This window comes from Prorops nasuta, unplaced genomic scaffold (genome assembly GCF_024137725.1).
Source record: "Prorops nasuta isolate Cenicafe-Biocafe unplaced genomic scaffold, Cenicafe_Pnas_1.2 PNAS00018, whole genome shotgun sequence".
Taxonomy (NCBI): domain Eukaryota; kingdom Metazoa; phylum Arthropoda; class Insecta; order Hymenoptera; family Bethylidae; genus Prorops; species Prorops nasuta.
The window spans coordinates 1,273,368-1,291,237 of record NW_027116815.1 but is presented as its reverse complement, the minus strand read 5'-3'; the positions used below and the strand labels follow the sequence as shown (position 1 = coordinate 1,291,237).

The following is a 17,870-nucleotide window of genomic DNA, read 5'->3' as shown; positions in this document are numbered from 1 at the left end:
GCTGATGGGAAGGTGAGGGGTATTTGGCTGAAGGAATAGGGGGGAAGGGAGGGGGGGGGGGGGGTAGAAAGGAAGAAAAATACAATTGGCTCGAGGGAACAATGGTTGGTCGATACGTAGTGGCCTGGACAGGTCCGGAGCTTTATATCTGGGGCACAATGCAATACGTGCACCGTAATAATCTGTCAGGCAGCACAGCGCTTGTTACAAGTTCAACGATGGGCTTCCCTCTATATGCGTGCACCATCCGGTTCTCCCCTGAAATCTATACTAATCTGACGTCACGGGCCCAAGAGATTTTACCGGCCTCTCTTCGGGTTGAAAAAAAATGAAATCCCCTGCATCCATACCGGCCGGGTTGCTTCTACAGTCGAATATACCGATTCCTCCCTCGAGTCTACTCATCCCCCCCCCCCTCATAATCGTGATTCACTCGAATAAATCCTGCACTTTGTGCCGAATTAGACATGAACGATAAAAGTCAACAAAATCTTCGATTGCTGTAATATACTACGCTTATTCCTGACGTTACGAATGTATTAACGTTCGTATAATTATATGCGATAAGTTTTCGCTGATCTTAGCGATCGAGTGATCTACCAGCCAGCGCGTATGGGCCTGAAGCAGGAACAGCAGTGGTACGATTGTAGCGTTGATCAAGAAGAGGTGTGTAATATAGTTAAAAAAGAAAGGTATGACGTCATCGCGACGAGATGGCATACGGCGCGTGCCGTCGGAGTATTTGGTGGACGGGGTACGCTCGTGAAGTTTATCGTGGTAATACGGGGGGAGCAGACTTTTCAGGGGAGCGGGTCGAGTAGTCGCTGCTGCAAGTGTATTGGTGTGCGTGTGTACAGAAAGCACGACGCAGCGCTGAGCGCCACCGTAGACGGCCATGGCAAGAAGCGGGAGAAAGCGCGCGCGCTCGCACACACGAACGCACGCGTATGTATAGATTCGAGATAGGTAGGTCTGGGGTGCCGAAGGTGGCCAGTGTGACGGTGGTGGGGGTAGACGCGTGCAGCCGGCCTGCAGCTGCCTCGTGGGCCCCCTTCCCCAACCAGCCTACCCTCCCTTACCCCTACTCTCTCCCCCTTTTTTTTTACTCTTCAGGCCTTCCCCTTTTCTCCCCTTAAAACGACGACTTGGCACGGGCGCAGCCGCGCGACGCTACCCCTCGTCGTGCCAGAAAGAGAAAGAGAACGTGTGCGCATATGTGTACGAGCGAGAGAAACAACGACAGCCCCACAAACCCTCTTCTTAACACACGAGGACCCAGCGGGACCGCAATTATAAGTAGGGGTGCTGCCAGTTAACTACCTCCAGTCGAGGCTTGAATTTGGAAGGATACGCGCGAGTTACGGCCACTCATCATCAAGATACCAGCGTGCACGCGTTCTCTTCCTCATTCACGATTACGAAAAACTGCTTTCTATGGTGAAAGCAGAGATGCGTACAGTGAAATTCCATAATAACGAGTAATAACAGTTGTTTTTGTACGCGGCAAGCCAGACCTAAAACAGAAAACAGTGTAAAACACAGAGATAACAATTGTTGTTTGGTTTCAGTTGATATTATCAAACAGTGTTATTGTTTTGAAGTTGTGCGTACAGCTTTTCACCAAGTAACTATAGAACTAGTGAAGAACATAGTGCGAACGCGCGCTTCGACCTCGCCATCTGTCGATCGCGTAGTGAGCCGCCAGCTGAGAGTGTCGAAGCTTACGAGACTTACCGCGGTGTGACGCTAGTTGGTTCGAAAAGTTGCAAAGATTAAAGCACAGAATCCATTCATTGGCTCGAATCGCACTTTTTCCATCCACTAATAACACTATTTTCCTCGACCGTTCGTGGGCCGTGAATGAAAAAAGTTTAAATGTATTTTCTACAGTATTTTTACCACCAATAATATTTCAACGGGCTTATAACTCTCTGTGGAAAATATATTATTTTACGACTCGGTTTGACGAATCGTTGAAAATCCGTCCTTTGAAGGATAAAGCATCAGTGTTCGGAGTTTGAGGGGAAGAAAGCAGAAAGAGCAAGCAGCAGGCAAGCAGCTAGAGCTCCTCCTCCGTTACGGCTGGAAAACTGGCCCTTCCTACCCCCACCACTCACATCAGACAGCATCAAGAAACGCCGTCGCTTCCCTTTCTACTTCCCCTTCTTCTCGGTTTTCACCCGGTGCTCGCTCATCCAGTCGAGAGGAGTAGGGTATTCTTCAGCGTTTGCCGATCGGCTCGGCTCGGTTCAACTCGGTTCCGCGGCGGGCCACTCGACAGTCACTGTGCGCGACTCGTCGTTGCTGTGCCGGTTCTTGGAGCCCTTGGAGGTAGTAGTTGTAGGCAGTGAACAAACAGACAAAAAGATTCAAGCCGGCTCTCTCTGTCCGTTCTTCTCTCTGAAGATGTCTGCGATGACTACATGTAGACTGCATATTAGTGCTTTTTGTGCCGTGAACAAATAAATTATTTGATCCTCCAGTGTAAAACGGCCCTAAAACCACAATTATATTCTACGCTTACGACGACCCGGATCGCCTTGGTGTAGTTTTGGATTTTCAACACACTTGCAGCACCCAACGGCGAAACCTCATCTACATCGAGAAGCCTACAGCTGTCTCATCGCATCGCCGTCGGGTCATCACCTTTTGCCAGAATTTATCCTTCATTATCTGCGACATCGCACGGATTATGGAATAAAGTGTGACGTTTGTAGTGTTCAGTGATCGCGCGTGATTATTCTCCCCACAACAGCGCTTTTTTTTAATACTCCGGATATTATTTATTAGTCACAGTGCATAGTGAAAAAGAAGAGTGCTCACACGACGTTAGACAGGAGAATTAAGTTCTTTTATCCGTCCGTTTTAAAAGGCTAACGACTCCGAGAGAGAAAGAGAGAGGGAGAGAGAGATTGTTAAGCGACGGATGTAGCTACACGTTCTCTGCATCTATATATTTATCTATGTTATGCGTGAGAAGAAAATACAGGCGCAGAGAAAAATTAAAAATTGGAAGAAAACAGGACTTCTCGTAGCTATGCAGCGAGGCAAAATTCTATCGAGGAGATAACCGAAAATCGTGAGCAGAGCAAAGAGTCCACATTAGCCGAAAGAAAAATCGAGATTGCAAGCTTGTTCTGTTAAACGAGAAACGTGGGAATTTTTCTGACGAGTTTTCGTTCTCGATGCGCATACTGCCTCTGATTGGGTAGATTTATCGATGCTAGCGCTTCAAAACAGTAATTATCTGGTCACTCGGTATACGAGCCGTTAGACTAGAAGCTAGATGATTGGCAAACATCAAACATGTGGACTACGATGCTCGTATGGACGGCCGTCGTCGTACTTCTCCCGGCACCTCGTGCGGTAAGTCTTCACGTACACATAGAGATTATATCTTACTCTCTATTTCTATATACTATACACTGGTGCCTATAAAACTCTGATTTACGAACTAGTTGAAGTCTGTCGTGAAAATATCGAACATTGAATCGAATAAGATGAATCCGCTAACGTGAATCGTGTCTCAGCGACCTTCGATTGCGTTCTCGATGAATGGCAAGATGTTTTGGTCCGGAATCCTATTCGTTCCATACGTCCATCAACCGATCGGTCTCGTAAGAGAAGAGCGCGTCGGTGCACTCGCACGCGCGCACTGTTCCCTCGCTATTAAAGGAACTCGACTAGAATAGAAACACTCGAACACTTGCTATTCGATTTTCTTCCAATCGGATGAACTTGCTCCACTTGCATGCTGGTAGAAAAAAAAACGCTCGTACTTCTTCCTCCTGGTCATATTTATTTTCTAACCTTGAAATCTTCTTGAGAAAAGTAGCTAGTTTGGGATGATTAATGATTGCTGTTGGCAAAGTACAGGGATTATTAATAACAGGTTATGATATTTGTATACAATCTGTAGAACATATTCTTTTTCTCCGTATAGTTTCTTTCTAACCTTCATCCCGGCTGGCGCAGCGTGTATTTTATGATATTTGTATACAGTGTATATAACGTATTCTCTCTTTTTCTCCGTACAGCTTTTTTCTAACCTTCTTTCCGGCTGGAGCGGCGTGTATTTCGGCATGTCTCTTGACTTTCTTGGAACTCGTTTTCATCCGACTAAAGAAAAGTATTAGAGTCACTCTTTCATCGCGTTACTCTAAATCTGGCTTCTGAGATTCTTTTAGCGGCTACGCGTTACTCGTTCTCTGTTCATTTTCAGCCGACACTACGGACGTCCGCGTCTACTACTGTGTGGCGCTGCCGGCGCGGCGCAGCGGTCGCGTCTCTCGTCTCTCGTTCGAACGGTTTTTCCCCTCAATTTCGAAGCACGGTGAAGAAAGACGACATTCGACAAATAATGTCGAGCGGCTGATGTTGGATGGCTGGATATGATTATTTGTGCGATATTTCTTATTACATATAACTATACATATATATATTGTATATATCACACATATATATCATATCTAATCTTGAATGTTACTTGACCAATAGCATTTAGATAAAAAAATTGGCAACCCCGCATGTCGAATTGAGCGGTTTTGAAACTAGCGAAACTCACCCTAGTGTCACCTAATAGCAACAACATACACTCGCGCGCTTTACGCTACCTTATTTTTTCTTCTCGGTGATCGCCGCGCGTGGCTCGATACGCTGTTATAGATGCAAGTCGAAAATGAAAATCATCGTTTATGACGAAACTTGGACTCTGGCGCGTTCAAAAATAGATGGCGGCCATTCGTGCTCAGAATAGTCTCCAGTCCGCCAAAAATGAGAATTCCTCATTGAAAAGACTTCGTAGCTGTGTGACATTCTCCCTTTTCATTACCGCGAAGTGAAATCGAATTTACAGTTTCACTAAGAAGCGTAAGCTATATGTGTGTATATATATATATATATATATATAGTACTAGTAATTAGCAGGTTTGCCATTCATGCTCGCTTGCTAAATAAAGCTGTCTTTTTCTTTGTACCGTACAGAGTGAGGTTATGTGTGCATATACTTTCTTCATCCAGTATCGGAAAGTGAAATTCGAGTGATTTTCTGTCTAACCTATAAAACCTACGTAAAAAAACCATCCCCAATGGTCGGTGGCACAACTAATGTCTTACATATTTCATTATAAATATACACAAATATTTCACAGAAAAGTGTTTCCCGCCATTTTTGTTTGTCAATTTGAATAACTGACACATTTATAACTTTAGCCGTAGAAACATTTATCCACGGAAACAAGAAATATCGGTTCAGTGATATTGTCGCAATTACTCGTGTTATACAACAAGTTTTATCGATAAATTCTCATAGTCCAACAAACAACACATTTATTCTTCAGTTCTCCAGCTACCACAACAGTATTAATCCTTCTTTCCAAGTATTATAATAGATATTCCTCACGAGAAAAGCTAGGGTTTTCAGCTCTCTTCTTCTGGAATATATCGAATAGCGAGTGGAGTGTAACGCCATCGATAATTGGTAGGTTAGTTTAGTGCAGTAGCGATGAAAAAGTGGTGGCAAAGATGCAAATGCCAGCATAAACGGGTAGTAAAGTCAAGACTCGCTTATTAGCGTTACAGATGGCGCTGCTTGAAAAACACTCGTTAGCACAGGTCTGTGTTCGTTAAGGTGCATGGGGAGGGGGGAGGGGGATGATTCGGTGAAGCGGAAGGATTAATATGAATAGCAGTGGCACGTGGGAGGAATGGATGATTTTGCTGCTGGAGAGTCTGGTGCAGTGACTCGCGCAGACTAATAAAGTTTTTTGCGCGTGCTAGCGTCTCGCAGCTTCTTTCTTCGAGACGATCGGGGCAAGTGTGCGTCGCTAATGGTTTTACGAGAGTAGAGGGAGGGGGGGGGGGGGAGCCGGCCGGCTGGCCCCCTAGCTCGGTGGCTGAGCCATCTCCCAGCGTAACTCTGAACCTCCTATAGAGCGAAGAAAAGACACAAGATGGCGTCGTCGCTTCGGCGACAAGAGACGAATTAACCGCGACTCGCAGACAAAGAAAAAGCTCGAATCGCCGAGTTGCGCGACACAAGTCATTCTCGTCTCGACTCGCCCGGCAGTTTTTACATTCGCACAGTACACGAGGGGTCTATTCCGATTCCTCCTGGGAGAGATATAGAAGCACGTGCAAAAAACTCACTGTACACGTGCTATCCAGTCAACAACATGTTACATACACCCTCTTCTCGCAAGCTTCTCTTTTTCCCGCCAATTTCCTTTTCTCTCTCTCTCTCTCTCTCTTCTAACCTTAACTCTTAATCTGATTTTACGTACATCTAACGATTAAAATTGTTTTCAGGTTAATGGCTCGGGTGTGTTCGAGATCAGGTTAAAATCATTCGCGAATGAATATGGAAAGGACAATCTTGGCAAGTGTTGCTCCGGCGGCGTGTCGAGAACGGGCGAATGCTCGGGAGTATGCAAAACGAGATTCAGGGTTTGCTTGAAGCAATACCAAGCAAAGATCGACACGTCCAGTCCGTGTACCTACGGCGACGTCGTCACGCCTGTCCTTGGTGAGAACGTTGTCAACTTTACCTCCAACGCTGCTTTGCCAAGCTTCACCAATCCCATTAGATTCCCTTTCGACTTTACGTGGCCGGTAAGCGTCACTCTTTTCATTATTACTATTACTATTATTGTTTATGCGAGTGTCCATGCGAATATTTAAAATTCTCTTTGTTTTTTCCAAAGTGAGATTTCAGGTGAAAATGTGGTATGACGTTGGTTTCCACCTTACTCTCTTACGTTTATATGATAATCTTCGAATTAACAAACGAGTCTCGTTGAGTGTGTCGCTCATGAGAGCCTCGAGGCGTTTGTCTCCTCTCAGCGTATATATGTATATATATATATATATACACACCATACATACCTGCTGCTGCAGTACCACGATTGTTGGTGCTACCGTAACGTAACGGTAATTTATACCTCTGAACAGGAAAGTGCAGTCTATTGTAATTGAAAGAAAGTAATACAAATAGGGATTAATGCAGCACGTCGAGCTAATCTCTGTAAAATTATTTAACCTCGTCGCGTAGCTCTGATTGGCTGCTGGAAAATGAAATGAGAAAACTGTAAAGTTTTTCAAAGGATTTTTTTTCCTTTGACTCCCATTCCAAATTACCATTTGTCAAGCCATCAGAACCTAATCGTTCCTACCATTCCTCGTAATCGCCTCTCATCAACGTTTACGCCAATCCTTCAAAGCTCGCGCAATTAATTCATTTTCCACTCGTGTCACACCAACGCATCATTCCAGGAATCGCGAGCGTGTTTGCTTGACTATTTATTTGTTTTTACAAAACTACCAAGATACTTTTTTAAAATGACTTCATATTTATTTTTTTTACAAAAATTTAAGGCTAGTTTTCTTATTGTAAATAATTAAATTCTACTGATAATTAATTAGATTTTTGAAATGCTCATCAAGTATAGACGAGCAATCGTAATGATGATCATCGAGCTACTCAATGACTGAAATCACTAAAATTACGGAAATCCAGGAAGTGGACAATACTTTTTCAATCGAAGGTCTTTTTTGCTGCAAGAATAACATTGTTATGAACAGGTTACCGATCGCTGAAAATAGTGAGAAACCTTCGCACCTAACACGATTTGTTCTCTTTTATCGATGAAAAATTACCTGAGCAGTAAGACTTTTGTCTATAATCGATCAAGCATGATCAATTCGAATGCAAGTTTCAATTATAATGTTGCGGTAAGCAGTGAGCTGCTACAGAGAGAAATCGTCCTTGGTTTGAGTTATAATTAAAGTTTGAATATGAAATTTCTTCGAAATATGCGTGGAGAGCAGATGCGTCCTAAAAACAAATATACGCCGTGGTCGTTCAATAGAAATTATTGCCCGCCAAAGAAAGTTGGATAATAAAAGGAAGAATTCCATGAGAAAAAAAATCCAAGTGCTATTTTTAAAAATAGATATATTATTATTATACCTTGTGCAACTCGACAATTGTTTATGTAATGAATATTTCTTAATTATGGGCAATTTTTAATAAATCAACTGATTACTGTTTTATAGTTGTCTGATGAACAGTATATAAATATAACAATATAGAAAATGTAGAATAACTCTAAAGAATTTAAGAGAAAAGAATTGAAAAATCTCATTCAGTTAGGACACAATTAATTAAAACACAAACACACACTTATAATTATTATAAAGCATTAATTCTGTCGTAAACTGATTATTACGCACAATATAATATTAAGAACGGTTAAAAACAAGTAAAACGAAATGGAGTAAAAAAAGGGATTAAAAAAGAGGATAAAAAGGAAAGTTATGTGAAAGGCGAGTCAGTCGTGTCAAACGTAATGTTAACCCTAACGTTAGGGGTCACTGTATTTTAATAGTGGTTTAGATTTTTCTAGATACGTAAGAGGCCTTCAGCACTGGTATAATTGGAACGGTAAATCAGAGTAATTTCATACGAGACTTTACCAGCACTCTTTCCTTTTTAATGAAGAAATTTTAATTATTTCAATGAAATTTTATTGGAATTTTATATTTTTGAAAAGTCGATCGAGAGATTTCTCTAATGTGTAACGCAAGAAGGGATATTCGAGAGCAGTATACAATATATATATATATATATATATATATATATATAGTGGAGTAGACACACGAGGAAATACGCATTCACCGTGCGTCAATTTACGTGCTTATAATGGACAGGACGTTGATGATCGTGGATAGATACGTAGGGAGGGAGGAGGAAGGAGGGAGCGGGACAGAAGGCAAAAGAGGAAAGCTGCTGTTTGCACGGGCTTGCCTTGCCCTATGTAGGGATCGCGAGAATGTATGAGTGTACGCGTGAGAGAAGGAGAGAAAGAGAAAATCGGGTCCCACGGCCGAAAAGACTGCGTGATTCGCGTTCTAGACGACTAAAGAAGCTCCAGTATAAAGCGAAAGATGGCTCAAGAAAGCCAAGTAAATTTCTCATGAAAAGATTCGTCAAATTATTGCAAAGAAAACAAATTCTCTCAATATCTTTGACATAGAATTTATTCTTTTCTTGTTATTAGTAAAAGAGCTTCTAAAACTCGTCTAAAATTGTCTAAATTTAGATAAATATGAATTATATAATAAATACTTGCTATTTGCAACGAGATATTTGTTCGAGGAAGTTGATTCCTCTGTTTGATTAATTATTTAAGCGTTTTTCATCGTTATTGGATAATAATTTCTCTCGCGAAGAGAGACAGAGAGAGAGAGAGAGAGAGAGAGAAATTCTTAAATTTCACACTCTCTAGTTTTTAACACGGTGAAGCAAAAGATGGTCGAATTTTATAAGCAAACGCTCGACAGAAATTACCTTTTGGGGAATCAGAGGAGAAAGAAAGTTGCAGAAAAAAGAAGAAAGATTAAAGGAGGCAGCTAACACAGTCGCTCACGCGCGCGCACACACCCGTTTGCTCTCCTAAAATTCTCAGCGCTGCCCGCGTGTATTTTTAGTTCCACCGCAGGCTACAAAACTCACGCGATCAACCTAACCTCTTTCATACTGCAGGCCACGCACGGCTGGACGAGTCTCCGCACACAGACGCACGCGTACCAATGCACGCGTTCGAGCGATCGCCCGCTATACGTGTGCTAAAATACGTGCAATATTGTTTATACCCTGCTAACCTAACCCAACCTAACCTGACCACCGTTCATTATCCAAGCGCAGCTTCCTTTTCCCTTCTTTTTTTCACTCTTTCATCGCTTTAACCTCGTTCGCTTCACTTCCCCTCTATAAAAAACCACCCGTGATACACTCGTTCCTCTGAACAAATAATTCAAACTTTTCGGTTTTGAGATTCGGTCGATGTTGCACGGACAATTACTTATTCGGACTCGCGAGGCAGTATTCGATTACTCTTCGGAGTTCAATTGTTTATTTTCTCTAAAGTATTTTACTAATCGATAGTGTACGTATATATGTTTAACAGAGCTTCGTTGACTCAAGTTTTAAAAGATGTCTAAGATCGGTAAGTAGCGTAAGTATTGGGTTACGGAACCTAGCCTTATTAAAACGATGCATTGATCCGAAGAGCAGAGAGGTGGCTATTACGTAATAGTCGCTGCTATTTATGCGTACCTATCGAGAGAAATATCTCGGATTACCATTTCCTAGAATTTGCCTTTTCACTGGAAACACCAACTCGGGAGTAAATAAACGCTTGCTCGATGGTGAATGGAATGAAAAATTACGTTATTCTTTGTTAGTTTTCTGTCAAACTTAATTACAATAGTCTGATACAAAGATGTTAGTAAAATTTTTTGTTGTTGTTGTATATATATACACCGAAGAAAAGTTTAAAGTATAAAGCACTCGAGTGAAGTATTTGGTAGCCAGAACAGACTTCTGCCTGTGTAGAATCGCGTGCATTGGCCCGTTTGCTCGCTCAGACTGAAGAACGCGAGCAGTGCCAGTGAACGTTCGCAATATGCACACAGGATATATATATATATATATATGTATATATGTGACACGTGCTCTATAGAACAGCAGGTACACATCAGCTGACGTGTGTGCCTGCTCGTTTTTCTATCTTCTCATCGTACAAATCTCTCAATTCAGCAGTCGCGTGTTCCAATCAAGTCTATTCAATAATAGTATCACTTTGATGGAACGAGTCGTTCCCAACGTAAACAATGCTATATTTTCGTTTTCAGTCGCCACTCGAGATGAAGAGACACTGTACATGATCTTGTTTACACGACACAAGCTCGTATCGGTGTTATTATTATATCAATACAAAAGACCTTCAATGGTTAATTCTTTGCCTCTGTAAACACTGAAGTATAAATTCCAGGAATTGCTCTTTTACAGCCAATTTCAACCAAAATACAATGACGTATCGCGTGTATATACATGGGATACATGATTTTATTTTGGCTTTAAATAAGCAATTTCTGACAACTCTATACAGAAGAAAAAGAATATGGAGAAAAAGAGGAAGAAAGCGAATTACGAGAAAAGATGACACGTGTGTCCCATCGTTAAAAAATGATACCGTGCAGAAAGCGTGACTCGTTAGTAAGAACGCAAAGAAAGTCTCGACGAGTGCGATTATATCGTACATCTAGACGAAATTAATAAAAGTTTTAATAAGTAAGCAAGATTATTCAAAAAGGAGTAATATTAAATTTTAGAAGCGTATCATCAAGACCGATTTACAATTAATAGGAATCTTTTGTTTTCTCACAATTATAAAAACTGAAAAAAAGGAATAATTTGTATGTTCTCTTCAACGCTATTTGCGAGTTTTACAAACTTTCAATCTTTACTAAACTATGCATCACCATATACGGATGACTGAATAATTAAAGGGGATGTATAATTAAAGTTTCGATAAATAACAAAGATTATTCGAAATTTTAGAAGCATCATCGAGAGCAACTATATATATATATATATATATATATATATATATATATGTATATAATAGTCTAGCAAAAATGTTCACGTAGTCTATAATACAAGTTGGTATACTTGACCGGGTAGGAAGGAGCGAGAGCGATTAAAGGGGAAAGGAGATAGCGCAGGCTCAATTCCGAATGCAGTCTGCGCGAGATGCGTATATGCACCGCTCGTCTCGTCGCACACTAAACTTTCCACGATAATTAAAACGTGCATACCAATCGAAAAAGCCATTTCTATTTCGATCACGCATGCCTCAAACGGCGCCGCCTATTTTTTCCCTCTTTTTCCACAGTATAGCGAATTTCTTTAAATTGCAACAAGAGGGACTATCTATGTCTGTATGTGTGTGTTTGTTTACATGCCAGTGATCTTTAGCAAGAGCGACAAGAATAAACGGATTTGACCGATAAATCTAACGAGGAGCGAGGATAAAAATTGGAGGAATTTCGTTGGTGCGAATTGAAATGGCAAAAGACGGAGTGACTAGTGAAAAAAGGGGTGGGGTGGGAAGGTGTTGAAAAGTCACGTGACGAGAGGTACTGTCCAGTGTTGCTAGAGATGTATCGCAGCCAGGGAAAGGTGGGGGGGGGGGGGGGGGGCCGCGTGGGTGCAGGGAAATAGCATTCGAACGGAGAGAGAGAGACAGTGGGAGGGAGGGAGGAGTGGCGAGAGGAGGAAGGGGAAGGGAAAGGTTGTATTCTGCGCAGTCGTGGGAACCACCGACTGCCGAGTGAGAGACCGTCTCTCTCTCTCTCTCTCTCTCTCTCTCTCTCTCTCTCTCTCTCTGAAACGCCTATTACTCTCTCCTCTCCGTATCTTCCTCTTTATATCTCTTTCTTTTCTTTATTCTTCCTTCTCCAATAGTCTTTCCTCTCTCTTTCTCTCTGATACCCCCTCCATCTGAAACTAAATTTTCTCATATCCCCCCCCCCTACATTCTTACCAAAAATTTACTATGATAAAATTTAAGTTAACAAATTCTGAAAGTTTTTGTTCGATTTACGGAAAATAATAAATGATAATGATGAATTGTGTAGAATGATGGCAAGGTGGTAGTGCATAATTGTTTAATGGGGAGGGGGGAGGGGTGGTATTTGTAAGAATGGAGGCTAAGAGAGGGAGTAAGAGGAAGCTGCAGCAGGTTGTAGGAATAAAGGGAGATGTATTGGATGCTTTGAGAGAGTGAGTTTGCTTCGTCCTTGCCGCGAGAGAAAAGGCCGGACACAGACTCTCTGCTCCTCTCTCTCTCTCTCTCTCTCTCTCTCTCTCTCTCTCTCTCTCTCTCCTTGGATTGGTTCCTCTTTTCTCACCAAGTACCTTTTCCCTCGGGTGCTACGACCCTAAATCTGGCCAGGATGCACAGGCTGAGCATCTCTCTCTCTCTCTCTCTCTCTCTCTCTCTCTCTATATATATATATATAGGTATAGTGGATGGGCGCATGCCTGCGCGCTTTTACCTGCCACCCTGCCACACTTTGTCTCGGCTGAGACTACCTTCGACTGCCTTATTTCTCTCTATCTCTCTCTCTCTCTCTATCGCACATTCTGCATATCTTACCTGCGTTCAACCTAAAACTGCACACACCTGTTCAGAATGATAACAGTTGGAACACAATCCTCATGCGAGAATTCTTAATTATCCTTAAATTTCCACTAATTTATCAACTCCTTTTTTTATACCTATAAATTTATTTAAATTACAAAAAAATTACACATACATATATATATATATATATATATATATATTAAAAAGACGAGATTTTTTTCCAATACATATATGTATTTTGTTTAATGCAAGTACCTATCGGTCGCAGACTTATTTTTCGTGAATGAATAGGTGGGGGGGGGGGGGGGGGCAAGGTGTCGCACGCAAAGGGTAAAAAAGGTTTAATTGACATTTGTCCTCGGTTATCGGAGAAATAATGAAGGGACTTGCGCGGGGTACGAAACGAACGGGCTCGCGCGATCGAACCGCGGAATTCTTCCACGGTGCTTTTTTTCTCGGTACACATGCACGCAGGCCACATACCATCGCAGCCCGGCTCTGCTTGGTTCTTCTCCCTTCCCCCTCACAACGCGCAGTCTCCACCAATCCTATATACTCGCACAAACAAATTGTTTCGAGAATAAAATCTTGGCGAAAGAAAATAATTATTTGCGTGTGTGTTTCATTTTCTTACATTTCATTTATACATATAGGTACGCGCGAATTAGTAATACATTTCCGAACAGAGTATCTTATATATATATATATATATATATATATATATATGAATGATGAGCTCGCACGCCTCGATGAACATTTATTATCCAATCGCAGAAATCACGCTGAATATTACTTTCTTCCCATGCAAATTTTAGCTCTTTTAACCCTGTGTGTGTATTGTATAATCCTGTGAACTCCCCCCCCCCCCCCCTCTTTAAGACATACGTGTAAAATTATCTTAATCGCTCGAAATTTGATAGATATATTGATAATTACGTAATTTTAATATACGCGTATATATATATATATAGCTATACAATAGAGGGAAAAGTGTGTTAATCATTGGAGCACGAGTGAGACGCGTGCAAATTATCATTACTACTGGTCGGTTGGTGGATGATGATACCTACTCCGGATATAAATATTAATTATTCAACGTGCGCAACTGCGCTAACGAGGACACCTATATATATGCGTGTATATTACTCGGAGAGCGCGAGGGCTCATTTTCTCTCTCTCTTTCTCTCTCTCTAATTATCACTGCACACTGCACGTGCGCGCATCAACCGAAATGCTCGCGCAGTCTTGCACCTACCACCGAATGTCTCAGCGTTCAATGCGATTCCGCTATAGAGACACGCACGTACCCCCCCCCCCCCCCCCCTCTATCCCACTCACTTTTCCCCGCAACAACCAACGTTACCTCCCTCGCGTCACACACGTGCGTGATACACGAGGGCGGACCCCATTTGTCCAGGAATTAATCGAGACGTTGTATACTTATTTCTACTCGCAATTTGATAAAATTTTAGAATTTTTTCTGGAGGGGGAAATTAAAGTTTCGTCAATTTGACTTTTATTCGACAGGATTGTATATCGAGTGAGTTATTAGGGAACGCGGCCTGTATATGGAAGGAAGGTTTTTAACACGTGGGAGTTTGCTTGGAAATAAAGTCGCGGTGCTCTCGAGTTGTGTTTCTATATATACATGCTTACACGAGTGGTAAATTAATCGAATGCGTAGTCGTGAAACGACACCTCTTTACTCGAGAGTCGAGACACTTGCCAATATCTTTTTCTCCGTGTGTGGAGTTCCTCTCGAAATGTTTACCTTTAGAACCGCGGAGAAACGAGGCTCGGGCTGTAATCATTTTATTCCGTGTTATCTTCCATCTTACTTTAAATTCCATGTAGAAATGCTTCGTACGTTTTACGTGCGGATTAATGGTCGGTGACGAGTCGGCGAATGACGAGGTTTTTTTAGTCTCTTTCATCGTGTACGGTTACAAAGAAGAAGAAACTGGACGAATTGATAATAATTTTTAGTTATTTGTTTTTTTTTTCCTTGGTTTTGAGCATTTAAATAATTGGTTTTGTATCAGAAATAGTAGTTCCCCTTTACGTGCATTTTTGAATACTCACGAAAGGACCTTTTTTTTCTCTTCAATTATACAATTACAGAAATCAAGAAAATTTTATATCGAACTATAATAACAATGTTCAATTATTCAAACTTTCTTCACAATAGTTTAAATCAATAAAACTGCTTCTGGTACATTTGAAATAGTAGTTCTCCTTTACGTACGCGAGCGACAACGAACAATGAAGAGCGCTTCTCCTGCAACGAAATTCGGATTTTCGTTGATGCGGAAGCAAAGTTGAGGTGTTTGCACGCAACACACGTGCCACATTAACCGAGCTTAGCCAATTTATTTTACTGCTTTTAACGAGGAATTTCGTCAATGTTTTCAAGCTCCACTTCCGTGTGTGTGTGTGTGTGTGTGTGTGTACTGTTGCGTATGTATCTCGTGCTCGTGCTCTCCTCACGCATGCACGCAATGCACGCGCAGGCACGCAGGCAGCGCGCGTTCCCTCCCCCACGACACAACGAAACACACGACGACGTGTGCGTGCCAGCTGCAAAACTTGTACCCCCCCTCATAACGCTTGATCCTCTCGACGAGTTTTGCGAAAACTTGCATTAATTGCGATATTTTTCACGTAGACACGTGCGCCTCTCAGCTGCCCTACTGCAGTGTTTTAGCTTGCGTATATAAAACGACTCGAATCATGGACATAAAATACTGTTTAACTTCGTAACTATAAGGAATAGCAATTTTTGTTACTAGACCTTTTCGAAGCGTCTTTTGATTCGCGTTCGAAAAGGTCTTGTAAGAAAAATTGCTATCTCTCATAGTTGCGAAGTTAAACAGCATTTTGTGTCCATGGTCCGAGTCGTTTAATCCGAATAACTTTGTATATATCATACAGAAAATGCACCATCAAATATTTATATTTTTCAATCATTAATATATAGTCACTTATGCTATTATACATTTTATTATTTTTATATACATTTATTATAATTATCAATAATAAAAATATACACATATGTTATTTGTCAGTTTAAACTTGTATATACGACAAAGGATATTTTATATTTTTAACAAAATTATATAATTAGAAAATATAATGATTAAAGTGCATTTTGAAAATAATGATTTTCTTGTGTGTTTACAGGGTACCTTCACGCTCATAGTGGAAGCTTATCATGACACGGAAAATACGACGCAGCACTCTGCGGGTAAGCACAAGGTTTTTTTTTCCACGAAGAATTAGTCGAGCTGGACGTAAGAACGATGCGTGCGTCGGTTGCGGTGCAACGAGTCATTCTCGCTCCGCGGCCGCAACGACCTATAGACGGACGGACGGACGGAGTGTCCGGCTTTCGGAATCGAAACAACAATCGATGCTCCTCGATCGTTTTAATAACTCTGGAGTGCGAGTAATCTTGTCTCTTTGTGTGGAGTTGACACCTACGCCAAAAGAGTAAACACAGTCAAGGATTCTGTCTTTTTTTTTAAGGGGGGGGGGGGATGTATAGGAGGATCGGAATAAAATTAGTGTCGGAGCGCGACGAGTCTTAATTAAAATTAAATGGGAATAGTAGCTCGAGTCTACAGGGACTGTGGATATCAATACAGTGATAGTGAGGTGAGAATGTGTATTGGTGTGCATGCATATCATCATTCAATTTTCAGCGTTTGAATGTATAATTTATTTATATGTATATAGTTACAGATATTGACACTTTGCTATCATTAAATTTGCTACATGCTCCTTATAGGAACCACGTATACCAACGCAATGACAGTGAGATGAGAATGTATATTGGTGTACACGTATACCATCAGCAAAAAACTATAATTCCCTATCGTTGTATTTACTGCACACTCTTTATAAAGGAGAAATTAGTGTGACTGCCCTAAAGGCATTCTATAACTTTTTTCCAGTAGAATCCTCTACGTATATTTTATGGTGATGGGGGGAGGGGGGGGGGGGGGCTATATAGACCACGTTGTCGAGAATTTACCATGGATACTCTCGCAGCATCGTTTTATCTCTGTCGATCGGCTAGTGGCAAATGCAATTGGAGTGACGCTGTGAATACTCCGGCAGTAGATTTCCGAAGGCAGACGGAGATGGAAGGATCGGAGTAAAATTAGTGGTGGAGCCCGATCAGTCTTGTTCAGCGTTAAATAGGAGAAGGAGCTCCGAGTGTAGAGAAGATTCGAGACAATTCCGTGACTGGCCTGGCATGCTAAAGCTCTTTTTCGAGTAGACGGGCATGTGCAGCCCAGCTGGTTTTTCTACTATACTATATATATATATATATATATATATAAGTATGTTGGTTAGTGCGACTCGATGCGTGCCATATCCATCGGCTCCAACTCACTCAAGAAGCCACTTCCGTTCCGCTCGCCTCTTGTTCCCTCTTCCACAGTGGCCTTGCTGCTCTGTTTACTCGCACGCTCCATTCTCTCTCTCTCTCTCTCTCTCTCTCTATGTCTATGTCTCATCTATAAAATATAGTTCAACTCGCGACTGTGTTCACTTCCTACTTTCACACCGTCTTATATTCTATGTATTTATTTGTTTATCGAGATCGTTGCGCAATTTGTATTATTTTAATTGAGAGAATATACTCGTGTCAAAAGGAACTAGAAAGAGATACTTTGTGTTAGATGAATGAAGATGAAGAGGATACGAGGGAGGTTCGTTGCGGAAACTAAAGTTTCCTTCCTGTGTAATCGTAGCAGCAGAGACCACCACCACTACCACCGCCTCTCTTCTGCTTCAACCTAACAGTCCTGTAATCCGAAGCCTTCCGTATACGCCACTGGATGTATTATAACACGCAGTACTAGGTCTCCCCTT

At 41.6% G+C, this 17,870-nt stretch overlaps 1 protein-coding gene across 1 annotated transcript in view; it reads left to right on the top strand.

Annotated features, from left to right (window-relative positions):
- Positions 1-1,523: 1,523 nt before the first annotated feature.
- LOC136779973 (neurogenic locus protein delta-like) overlaps positions 1,524-17,870 on the top strand; it is a 34,176-nt gene continuing 17,829 nt past the window's right edge. Inside the window, exons 1-3 of the mRNA XM_066737965.1 lie at positions 1,524-3,366; positions 6,307-6,609; positions 16,170-16,233. Of these exons, the coding sequence (XP_066594062.1) occupies positions 3,307-3,366; positions 6,307-6,609; positions 16,170-16,233 (427 nt within the window). The 5' untranslated portion in view covers positions 1,524-3,306. The remainder of the gene's footprint in view (positions 3,367-6,306; positions 6,610-16,169; positions 16,234-17,870) is intronic.